General features: G+C 41.5%; 1 protein-coding gene across 3 annotated transcripts in view; it reads left to right on the top strand.

Moving 5' to 3' along the window:
- Window positions 1-1,260: 1,260 nt before the first annotated feature.
- med12 (mediator complex subunit 12) overlaps window positions 1,261-12,246 on the top strand; it is a 29,753-nt gene continuing 18,767 nt past the window's right edge. For all 3 annotated transcript variants that reach the window (XM_069669841.1, XM_069669842.1, XM_069669843.1), the window contains exons 1-15: window positions 1,261-1,383; window positions 3,063-3,167; window positions 3,270-3,461; window positions 6,102-6,261; window positions 6,418-6,593; window positions 7,011-7,121; window positions 7,447-7,719; window positions 7,838-7,984; window positions 8,638-8,737; window positions 8,846-8,982; window positions 9,147-9,278; window positions 10,695-10,821; window positions 11,029-11,258; window positions 11,352-11,411; window positions 11,563-11,736. In XM_069669841.1, the coding sequence (XP_069525942.1) occupies window positions 1,282-1,383; window positions 3,063-3,167; window positions 3,270-3,461; window positions 6,102-6,261; window positions 6,418-6,593; window positions 7,011-7,121; window positions 7,447-7,719; window positions 7,838-7,984; window positions 8,638-8,737; window positions 8,846-8,982; window positions 9,147-9,278; window positions 10,695-10,821; window positions 11,029-11,258; window positions 11,352-11,411; window positions 11,563-11,736 (2,226 nt within the window). In that variant the 5' untranslated portion in view covers window positions 1,261-1,281. The remainder of the gene's footprint in view (window positions 1,384-3,062; window positions 3,168-3,269; window positions 3,462-6,101; window positions 6,262-6,417; window positions 6,594-7,010; window positions 7,122-7,446; window positions 7,720-7,837; window positions 7,985-8,637; window positions 8,738-8,845; window positions 8,983-9,146; window positions 9,279-10,694; window positions 10,822-11,028; window positions 11,259-11,351; window positions 11,412-11,562; window positions 11,737-12,246) is intronic.

Here is a 12,246-nt window from a genome sequence, read left to right on the forward strand (position 1 = left end):
TTTCCAGGGTTCACCTCCTTGACCTGAATTGCTACAACAACATGACATAACTTTTTTTGACCTTGCAGCCATCTATCTAAACGATATGTTCCTTTTCTAACAAGGACGTGTGCATGCACAGTATGTTTGTGTTGTAAAATGTTTTAAATAAGCTTTAATCTGACTTCATAGATTGTAGTCTGAAATGGAAAGTATTTCGTTGACAAGACAACTAAATCAAAATATCCATTCTTCGGTCATTCTTTCCTTTGTTCATTTTTTCCAGGGGAAAAATACCTTCTAGGTACCACAAAAGCCTAGGAACCACTTAAGCCCATGTTGCTTCTGCAGCGTACCGATATGTGCAGTTTTTCTTTCCTGAAACACCTTTAGCTATAGGGTAAGTATGCACCAGACTAAAATACTGAAGCTCCTAAAATTAAACATGTACTCCATCCATCCAAACATGCAAACTCCACACAAAAGCCCTCCACGTCCGAACCTGGACATCATTTCAGATAATTTGGTGCATTTTTCTAAAATAAATTTCTCAATAAAATTTGCACAGACACTCAGTAGGTCTGGAGCTTTCAGGGCCCTTACCAATTCCTGGGTAACTGGTTGTTGATTGAGCCTTCCCTTTAACTGCATGAGAATTGGTCAATGATTTAAAAAAGATTCTCTCAAATTAAACGGTTTTGATCCTGTAAAACGAAAAAGCTCTGCATGAGAATTTTAAGTTTGCGAATGTAACCGTCTAATCAATCTAACCGTTTTATTTTAGATTTAATAAAATCTGTCAAAACCCAGAGTTGTTCTCGCACCACACAGGATGCTAAATTTAAGTAATTGTGTAGTCACATGTACATAAAAGCAGTTCTTGTGTAACCTCACTTTTTATTCAGTTCCTGCACAGATACGATTTTAGCACCATTGATTGATTTTGACACTATACATGATCAAAAACCTCGAATTTTTTTTTTAATCAAAATGTATTTATTCGGCCCGTTTGCAAATGTTGACAGGCATTTATAGTTTTCCCTGTATTAGTCCCATTTTATATTAGCAGGGTTTTTAGTGGTAATTACCGAACTTATCGGTAATGTTGATTATAAATTGTATGTTGTAGAAATTAGTACAGGTATCAAAATAGAACGACTCCATTAACGTGCATTAGTAGGTTCATCTGCCCGACTTTTATTTTGAAGTCCGGGGATGAAGCCTCGCCGGAAGTGTGTCTGGTTGCTGTCGCTCTGTTCAGGCTGCTGGGGAGGAGGAAAGCCCTGGCTGTGATGCCGCTGGATGATGGCTGCTTTCGGGATCCTAAGTTACGAACACCGGCCATTAAAGCGGCCCCGACTCGGCCCGCCAGACGTCTATCCTCAAGATCCAAAGCAGAAAGAGGTCAGATTTTAGAATGTGCAATATTAAAAGTCCAGGAATCCCGTTTTATGAAGGATTCTTTTAGCCGAGAAGCCGTGCAAGCTAATAGCAGCTAGCCTGTTTAGCTAGCTATGTAGACGATTTGGGCCTAGCAATAACAATGAACTGCACCTAGTTGTCAGTTTGTTAGCTAGCTCACAGGCTTACTTGGAAAACAACCGGTTTGTTAAATGCCAGAGTTTGCTAAGCCAAGCTAGCTAATCGGCTGGCGGATGCTATCCAACATGTTATTCTACAACCAGCATTTAGCCTTGTGATGGAAACAATATCCGCTGGTTTCTGAGGCTGTGCGTGATTGGAAATTGTTTGTTGGCTTGATGTTTTGGTTCAACGTTAGCTAAACCTGCAGAGCTAACCTACATGACCTCACAGCTGAAATATAACTTAAATTAGCAGTTTTAAAGAAGATGTTTGGCCTGGCAGTAGTAGTGTAGTGCAATTGGATACTGATCTATTATTAACCCAAGATAATCTGTTGATGTGGATTTGTAAAGCTGTACCTGTGGGGGATTCTGTCAAGGCTGCTCCAAATTACTCAAATACTTACCTAATAACGTGTCACTAAATTAGACTTTTTTCCCGTGCGCACAACACCCAAATAATCACTATTCCTAGCTAGTTAAAGCTGGTCTTGGATCAGTAACTCTGCATTCATGTTTTTGATTTGGTATGAAGTAGGGCTTGGCGATATGGCCAAAGCCCTATACCACAATATAGGATTTTTCATATTTCGATAACGATATATAGGGATACACGATATTGGATTTTTTGCCGATATCTGATATGCTGATATTTTCCAACCCTTCTTGCCAATTTTGATACCGATATATTAGGCACGTGTTTTTTTCCACCTCATTGGAGAGAACATCAAGTCTCCCCTGTATCATGCTTTCTCTTATTGTAGTGGACCACTGGCAGATGCAGAAAAGACAATACAGTGCTTTTTCAGATGTCTACATTCACTGGGCAATAAACTACTTAAATTTAGGTTATGTACAAAATGCCATATTTATTTGTGTGTAACATTTTCTTTTAAATAAAGCGGTAATATTCATCAAGCTGTTTTAGGGAATCATCGAGCATTTAGGCATAATTAAAGTGTTGTTATATTGGCGGAAAATATCGGCAGAAAAATGACATATCTGCTAATTTTCAAGCCATAATCGGCAGATAACGATAACGTGCCCATGACATCATGCATCCCTAGATATCACGATATAGCATGTTTTCTGGTCTAACAAATAACAACTAATTAGTCTAAATGAAATAACCACATAGTAAAGCCTATTTTTGGATAATCCTGTGTGAATAAAATACTTGACAAATAAAAAGTACTGAGTTTCCATTTTCACTCGGGCTGTGCCTGAGTCCTTTTCTACACATTAATGTCCATGTACATAAACAGCACCTCCCTCTGTGGTTCGCTCCAGGTTCACTCCCATGTGCAAGGATTAGAATTTAAAGCACTGTCAAAATGACGTTAAAATAGCTGTAAAGTAGTTCAGCCACTGGTTTTGTGACATCACAATAGAGACAATATAGAAAAACACATACGATAGACATTTTCATATAGTTTTAATGATAATGTCTTATTGCCCAGCCCTACCATCAGTATGCATTGTAAATTGTGTTTATTTCAGGATGAGTTGACTGCCCTGAATGTGAAGCAAGGATTCAATAACCAACCAGCTGTATCTGGAGATGAACATGGCAGTGCTAAAAATGTCAACTTCAATCCTTCAAAGGTAAGAAATATCGATTCTCCCCTGCATGCTTCTTTGTTGTATCTCTAGGAAAGAGGTTTGAAATGCAGTCGGCCATCACACGTTTCCCTCATTTCTCTCCAGATCAGCTCAAACTTCAGCAGCATCATTGCAGAGAAGCTGCGATACAACACGTTTCAAGACACAGGGAAACGTAAGCCACAGGTCAACCAGAAGGATAATTTCTCGCTCGTCACAGCGAGGTCACAGAGCTCCATCAATAATTGGTTCACGGATTTAGCCGGGACTAAACCTCTAACACAGCTAGCTAAAAAGGTAAGACCCTGTTGTGAGTTTCTGAAAGCCTTCTTAACTAAATGTTGTTTCCTGCATGTTGGTTTAACTTAGAACAAAGGAATTTTGTACATGCAGTATAAAAGTCAAAGGCTGGGTTTGGCTGTTTAATCAGTTTGTTTAAATGCTTTAGTGTTTTGTTTGGCTGTTCACTGCAATTTGCATGTGGAAAGGATTGGTGTGGATTTATTCGTCTGTCATCAAATCCCAATGTTTTTCACCACATTCCACATGAAAGATATTTATTACCATAATAGATTAAAAACATTTCGCTTGTTTGAAAAACATTAGCATATTGTTTGTTTTTTCCACATGCACTATGTTTTGGTTGCAAATGCCTTCTGTCCGGCTCAACCATTTTCCTGTCCATATTTATCAATACTGATAAGATACTGTTTTCCTGTCATCTTGTTTAACAAATACTAAAGACAATAGGCTTTTTGTTTTTGTGTCATGAGGTATTTAAGTTGTAGTCAAAGCCAGATAATTTCCATAATAGCATTAGCATGTTTAATGCTAGCTAATCTCTGTCTGTGTATAATCTGAAGGCTCAGGATTCTGGTATTGGAAGTGTTCTGGTTTCTGTTTGTAGTATGTTTCTAGTCCTGGTAGTATTGACCAGTCACGTATTAGCAGGCTTTGGTTGCATGCAGGAAAAAAAAGTCCGTGTGGAGAGCAATCGGGGCTAACGGCAATCCGGTGTAATACCATCCCGGCTCCCATCGAGGGTTGTTTGAGGACGATGTATCTTTTTATTAATCTCTATAGACAGACATCTGCAAACAATGCAGCACATCGAAAAGGAACTCTTGGCTGGAAGTCCTTTATCGTTAACCGCTAGCTACATTGGATGCCCCAAAAGTTGGCCGCTGCTCCCAAAGGCTATATCGTCAGCAGGCGATAGCCAATGGGTTCTGAGATGGACCGTTGGCATGTTATATTCACAGCTAAGATTAAGCATGCTACCCTTCCTACCAAAATGCTAATATGCTACGAACACGACGAGCTAGTTTAAGATTTCCTACCATAGTTGCTTGTAATAATTAGATGTTTATCTGTGTATCCCATTTGGTAATAATGATAACCAAACTGTTTCAACAAATTGGGCCTTTGCTATCTTGGTTTTTTGGAGCCTAAAGAGATCCTATTTGGATAAGGGGTGGAGCAGAAGGAGCAAATTGTTAGCAAATGCGAAGTGGTCCAAGTTTTACAGTTATGAAGTGTATGCCTGTTTTTCGTATCAGGATATAAGAAGTTTTATTTCTGCTCTAAAGTCAGGCATTTTAACATGAGGGTCTTAGAGATTTACTCGCTTTTGGGCCCAACCTCAAGTGGCCATTCGAGGAACTGCAGCTAGATTAATTTTGCTGCCTCATAAGAAGAAACTAACACATTAGGTGTGAAGGACCCTGATGTGTACCTTTATATCAGCGCTTGTGAAAGCCAAGAAGATGCCAGTCGGTAAATTAGCCACAGTGATAAAAAGTCCCTGAACGGTGCAGATCTTTCCTGGATGATTTAATTCAACATCCCAAAACAAGAACAATTCACAACAGATAAATAATGCATTGTGTTTCATTTCCTTGTCAAACAGACCCAATGCCTCTGTGTAAATAAAGCCTATTGTTCGTCTTGTTTGCGTTTATTGACCCCAAACACAGCAAATGTCACGGTTTGTTGGTGGAAACAAGTTTTATTGCTGTTTGGTTGGTTTTTGAACTTGTAAATCTATTATTCATAGATATTCTGGTTAGATGTTTTTGTTCTTTCACAACAAATTATTGTCTGTGCAGCAGCTCTCACATGTGGTTTTCTATTAGTGTGTAAAAGCCCAAAACTGTTACTTTCTAGTTTATGTGCTTTCTTTTATTCCTGCTTGCATTGGTCCACATTTCATTGTATTTCCCCTATAATGAACAATGTGTTTATTAAAGTCGAGGTGAAATGAAAAATGTAATCTAATCCTTTCAGATCACATCCCCGGTAATATTGTGCATCTATTTGACAATATAGGCCAAAAAAATACAGAAAATCCATTTCTTCGTATTCTTATATCAAAATCTTATCATTTTTTCTTCCGGTAAAATTAAGTTTCACGCGTGCCTACGTAAGTTAGCACCAAACAATTTCAACCAATCAATCTGCAACATTTAGCCGCAGAGCACCAAGAACGCTCGGTCAGTTAGCTAGCTACTGCGCTGTGGAGAACGTTTGTCTACGCCCACTTCTCAACGATCAAATCAAATCCCTCCAATGATATGTCCCGCCTGCACGTCCTGTTTCACTCGGAAATACGTCACGATACGGAAGCTAGATACTCTTGAAGTGCCGCTTCAGCTCGACTTTAATGACATTGGCAGATCATCTCTCCAGGTGCACATTATCTTCAGCTTCCACCTTAGCTGATCATTCAGACCATAAAAGAAGAAATCAGGAAAACATTAGGAAAAGGAAATGCATGTAGCTTGATGCTTATTTTACAAGGATGTAACGTACACCCAATTCACATCCTGTTTCCCGTGTTTCTAATGTAGCATTTTAGTCTTTTAATCAGCGTCTTCCTTGTTGAACTTGTCTTAACTCAACATGTCTGACGCATACTGGAATGTCGTTTCGTCACAGGTTCCCATCTTCAGCAAGAAGGAGGAGGTTTTTGGATACTTGGCCAAGTACTCAGTCCCTGTTATGCGTTCAGCATGGATGATTAAGATGACGTGTGCGTATCACGCAGCCATCACAGAAACTAAAGTGAAGAAGAGGCATGTGATTGATCCTTGTATAGGTAAGCAAGTGACGTTTGTAATCTTAGTAAAGCAGTTTGTGTTTCTTTGAGTCTTACTTGTTTGGCTCATATTTCATGAGCTTTTTTGTAAAAGGAGATTAAAAAAAGATATACTTTCTGTTGCTTTAACAAGAATTTGTGTTTATGTGTTTGTAGAATGGACTCAGATTATTACTAAGTACCTGTGGGAGCAGCTTCAGAAGGTGGCCGAGTTTTACAGACAGTTTCCCAGTCAAGGCTGCAGCTCGCCCCTGCCTGCCACTCCTGCTGATGTGGAGACGGCCATGAAGCAGTGGGAGTATAACGAGAAGCTCGCCATGTTCATGTTTCAGGTCGGTTCACTCAATAACATAGTTTGCTGCCAAACAGTGTTGGGTTTAACATTTTAACAGTGTAAAACTGTACTGTAGTCGCACACATTTTTACACATATTACAGTACAGTAATTCAGCTTTTCACTGGGATAATGCAAAACAAGAACAAACAGCTGAAGAGGCTTTGAGCTCGAGTAAACAGTGTGATCATAACCCTCTCATATGACCTGTGTTAACCAGATTTACAGGAAGTTCGATTGGGAAGATTGATACTTGTGACACGACTGTAAAAAGTTGATTTATAGATGAAAATCATTGTATATTTCTTATCTTTATTCCAAACATTAAGGAAGTCTACCTCCCCACGTTTAACACTGTATTTGTGATGTTTATGTACTTCATATTAAGATGCCCTTGTGTCGATGTCTGTGTTCAGGACGGCATGTTAGACAGACACGAGTTCCTGACGTGGGTGCTGGAGTATTTTGAAAAGGTCCGACCCGGTGAAGATGAGCTTCTCAGACTTCTCCTGCCCCTTTTACTGCAGGTATGTCTGTCTATCCTTTTAATATCACCTCTTCCTCATCATCACTCATGCACTGATGGTTGGCTTTAGGAAACATGCAGTCCTGCTTCACATGTATCTGTAAACACTGTGACTCTCTAGCTGCTTGGCTTCTACAGCTGTCGACAGTTTTTCCTTGACAGATTGCGTGTTGTCGTCCGCAGCACTTTGCTGCTGTTGACCTTTGCTGACGGATGCTCACCGGGGGGTGCAGCCTCCCTTTTTGTGTTATATTTCCAAAGCTGACTGATATTAATGGAAGCTGAGTGCTGTGGCTAATGCTGTGAATCTCTCCTCCGCCCTTCAGTACTCAGGGGAATTTGTACAGTCGGCTTACTTGTCACGGAGACTGGCTTACTTCTGCACACGCCGCCTCAACCTGTTGCTAAGCGACGGGAGCCTGGGCCCCGGCACAGGAGGGCATCCGGCCCACGGCATCTTAGCGCAGCAAGGTAACGCCCTGCCCCCTACCCCCACCTCACAGCCGGCAGGTGGGAACCAGCCCCAGACACCTTTCACAGACTTCTACATCTGCCCTCAGCACCGGCCTCTGGTATTCGGCCTCAGCTGCATGCTACAGGTACTGTGTCCACGTTTTTTACTTTTATACATTATCAGCTGCGTAAATGTCAAGACACTTAAAAACTGTCTCTTACCTATATTTGTGTTTGTCTTTTCCGTTGTTATTGTCCCATCAGAGCATCGTGTTGTGCTGCCCCAGCGCTCTGGTGTGGCATTACTCTCTGACAGACAGCAGAAACAAAACTGGTTCTCCTCTGGACCTCCTGCCCATCGCCCCGTCCAGTTTACCAATGCCCGGGGGAAACACTGCCTTCACACAGCAGGTAACTCCTCAGTGTTGAAATGAATGTTAATTTAATCCTTGCAAACTGCAGGTTTTTGGAAAAGCACTTCAGTTGTACATTCCCATTTTTTTCCACTTTTGAGCCGAAGAATGACAAGAAAAAACACACACACACACTCACCCTTAATGGACGGTAAGGCCATGTCCACACGTACACGGGTATTTCAAAACGTATACTTTTTTCTCTGCGTTTTGGCCTTTCGTCCACACACTAATGCCGTTTTAGGTCACTGAAAACGGATGTTTTATAAAACTCCAGCCGGGGTGAAGACATTTAGAAACTCAGTTTCCACGGAGACGGGGGTAGACTGCGTTCTTGGCTCGTGACGCCAGGCTGTGCACCGCTACCTCCTTTTGTGAGGCGTCACAAATGAGGCGACATTCCTTGCAAAATGACGGACGTGACAAAAACAGTGTTGCCTCTAACCTTAAAAGGACTTTTTACATGTAAACACATATGTACAGTTCCTCGTCCACTACATTGATATATCGCCCCCCTTCCTCGATGCGCCATTGCAGCCCGCCAGGTAGTCTTCCGGCAATAGATTTTTTCAGACTTTTGATTGACCGCCATTTTCTTTTTCTTCTTTGTTCTTTGAAGATAACATTTCCTCACTCTTTTCTGTACCACAGGTCCGTACAAAGTTGAGAGAGATCGAGGAGCAGGTTAAGGAGCGAGGCCAGGCGGTGGAGTTCAGGTGGTCGTTCGACAAGTGTCAGGAGACCACAGCAGGTTAGAGAACTGTTCCTTTATTCTCTCTGCAGACAAATGTTTACACCTTATCTAAACAGGTTTTTTGCATAGGCCGGTGTTGTGATGATTTCTGTAATCTGTTGCCAGGGTTCACCATCGGGAGGGTTCTCCACACCCTGGAGGTGTTAGACAACCACAGCTTTGAGAAGTCTGACTTTAACAACTCACTGGACTCACTGTACAACCGAATATTTGGGTCAGGACAGAGTAAAGACGGCCATGAGGTAAGATCCCCCTCATCTCTTTATTTTTATCCTGCATGAAGCATGAAACAAAATGTGAGGCTAATTCCACGCAACAATCCTCACCATGTGATTACCACATTATAAAATGCGACAAGGACTTCTATTTTCAGCCGTATTGTCTCATTTGGCGTGTTTCTGTGCAGATGTCACCGGACGATGATGCGGTGGTGACCTTGCTTTGTGAATGGGCAGTGTGCTGTAAGCGCTCTGGCAGGCACAGGGCCATGGTGGTGGCCAAGCTGCTGGAGAAGAGACAGGCTGAAATAGAAGCAGAGGTAAGAGACACGCAGCACAGTCTGTGAGTAACTACATGTTCTTGTCTCTGTCACAGGTCCAAACGAGCTGTTTTTATGGTGTTCAGCTTAATTACACCTCTTCTGCTGTTCACTTGGCTAAGTGGATAACTGTGCTGTCGTGTCTTACAACTTCCTCAGGGCTAATAGTACAGATATTTCGTATTTTTACCATGTTCTTGTCTTGGTGTTCTTGCTCTGTTCCCCTCGGTAAGAAGTGTCAAATTCTACCATGTACAACTTCTTCTTTAAAATGTGCAACAGTATCAGCTCGAGCAGCTGCTGCACCACATGAAGCATACTGAAACAAAATACTGATTTCCTTTTTGAAAGTACAGAACAAGCTTAACTAGTTTTTTTGCCTTTGGTTATGGACCATGTATCTGTCATTACTGTATGTCTATATACAGTATGTATGGAGTTATGTAAGATAAACACACATGGCCATAGCCAGGATTTTATATGCGCTAATGTCTTAATCTATCAAGCCTCCTAAAGCAATTTAGAGAGATAGAAAGATGTACTTTTTTGATCCACAACTCTTTTTTTGTAACGAGAAAAGAAAAAAAACTCCAACCAACCAAAATATAAGACGCAGTCTGGTTTTGAGCTTATACCAGAGGGAAAAACGTTTTCTACAGCTATTTATTAATAAAAGCGTTTATACAAGTTATTTCAACGCCTACCATCTGTTTTCGCCATGTCATGTTTGCAGTCCTGCTAGCTCCCAGTGCGGTAGTTTAGCTCAACCTATGGTAACATTGATTGTTGTGAGGATGGCGGCTGCACCTGCGATCATGACGCCACCTGTCCATGAGTAAGGTTTAGCTAGATTATAGCTCCATCGTCTGGGTAAAATATTGTAACAAAATAAAATACCTCCCTGCATTTTATACTGGTATATTGGTCGCACCGGTATCTAGGACGCAGCCCATTTTTTAGATGAAAAAATATGTGTTAAAAGTGCTCATAGACCGAATTTTACAGTACTTTTTTAGTGAATTAAGCAAGATACTGGTCAAGACAAACTATATCCAGTATCCACATAAATTATTTGATTTATTTTATGTCAAAGGGAATGTGTTTAAAAAATGGCCTTGGCCTTGCTGTTCTCAAGGGGGTTTGTGACCTTGAAAACAGACCCCTTGCTCGTTCTGTTATCCTATAATGAAAAGGCTTCAGCACATATTATCTTGCATTTATTCAAATATGAATTACTGCTAGGATTGCCCTGCAAACCCATCATGTCCCCTGTCGAATTTAAAATATCATGATGGCTTACTTCATATTATGTTCCCTTTTTTGACAAAGTCTTAAACCCAATAATGCTTTGAATAAGGAAAGCATGTAAACACACTGACTGTGTGTTGTCTGTCCGCTGTGTGTGTGTGTTTGCAGAGGTGTGGTGAGTCGGAGGTGGTGGATGAGAAGGGCTCTGTGTCATCCGGCTCCCTCTCCGCCGCCACACTACCAGTCTTTCAGGATGTGCTGCTGCAGTTCCTCGACACTCAGGCCCCCACACTGAGTGAGTCTCTTTGTCTCCTGTTTTTTTTATTCAACATTTCCTGCGGCTGAGATTTTCAAAGCTTTCAATCTTGATTTGATATTGAGGGAACTTTATATCCTTTTGACTTTGCTTCTTATTTCATCACCCAGTGCATATTTATTATGAATGATTTGGCAACAGAAACTTGGTATTTAATAATTCAAAACCTCTTTTCCCCCTCTGCAGCTGAGCCTGGGAACGAAAGTGAACGTGTGGAGTTTTCCAACCTGGTCCTGCTGTTCTGCGAGCTCATCCGTCACGACGTCTTTTCCCACAACATCTACATGTGCACACTCATCTCCCGCGGTGACCTGGCTTCTGACTCCCACCTGCCGCGCCCGCGCTCCCCCAGCGACGAGCCCTCCGATGAGTCAGAGCGCAAGGAGCAAGAGGCAGGCGGCAGTGGCAAGATGGAGGCATGTTGGAGGCATCTGTTGTGGAGTGTGATGAGTCATTTGTACATCAGCGTGGTGTGAAAGGGTAACCTGAGGTTATTGTTTGTTCAACAGGATACCGGCCTGTCGGAGTCCATGGAAATCGATCACAACTCCAGTGCTAATTTTGATGAGGTACACACATTTTGTAATCCCCTCTATAACATGTTTAGTATTGTTTGCAATATAGTGACCTTTTTAAAAAATTCTGTACTGCTGCCACACTAAATTGGGAATTCCTCATGCGTCCTTTCGGGAGTGATTTCAGTCCCCCTTTGCCTTACAGATATTCTCTCCTCCGATGCACTGCGAGTCCAAGGGGAGCCCCTCTCCTGAGAAGTCTGCCCCAGAGCAGGACGGCAAGGCCGGCTGTAAGGACAAGGGCATGGACCCCGCCTTCCCTCAGCTGTATGAGCAACCTCGCCACATTCAATATGCCACTCACTTCCCTATTCCTCAGGTGAGACAACCCACAGCTCGGAGCGTTAAACAGAAATTACAGTTATTAGCTGTCTACACATGACTCATTTGGGCCATGTTTTCCAGTCGTCATTCTCTGAATCTTCTGAAAAAACAGATGAACCTCTATTAGAACACATACAGTACATCTCACACTTCCTACAGTGTATGTGTGTAACAGCGACCCATATTTTTGCGCTTCTAGTCTATTTTCTTCCATTTAACTCATGTTAATGCAGTGATTCTGAGTGCTGCCAAACCCAGGTGACCTACACTCAATACTGCGCCTGAATGCATCCTTTATAAACAAATATTGATGATTAAGCTGCTTCCGCTGCTCTGCTATGGGACCATTTAATTTTCACTAAAATTAGCTTTGCCAGAGTTACAATGCAAACTAAATAATACAGATGCAGCTTGGATCAGTTCATCAACAAAAAATAATTAACTGTTTCATGAAGCGATTTATAATTTAAGTCAATCAAAAACACACACAAAAATAACCTATTTT

Source organism: Semicossyphus pulcher, unplaced genomic scaffold (genome assembly GCF_022749685.1).
Source record: "Semicossyphus pulcher isolate SPU_LCO1_2020_fin unplaced genomic scaffold, fSemPul1.0.p SCAF_2, whole genome shotgun sequence".
NCBI lineage: Eukaryota > Metazoa > Chordata > Actinopteri > Labriformes > Labridae > Semicossyphus > Semicossyphus pulcher.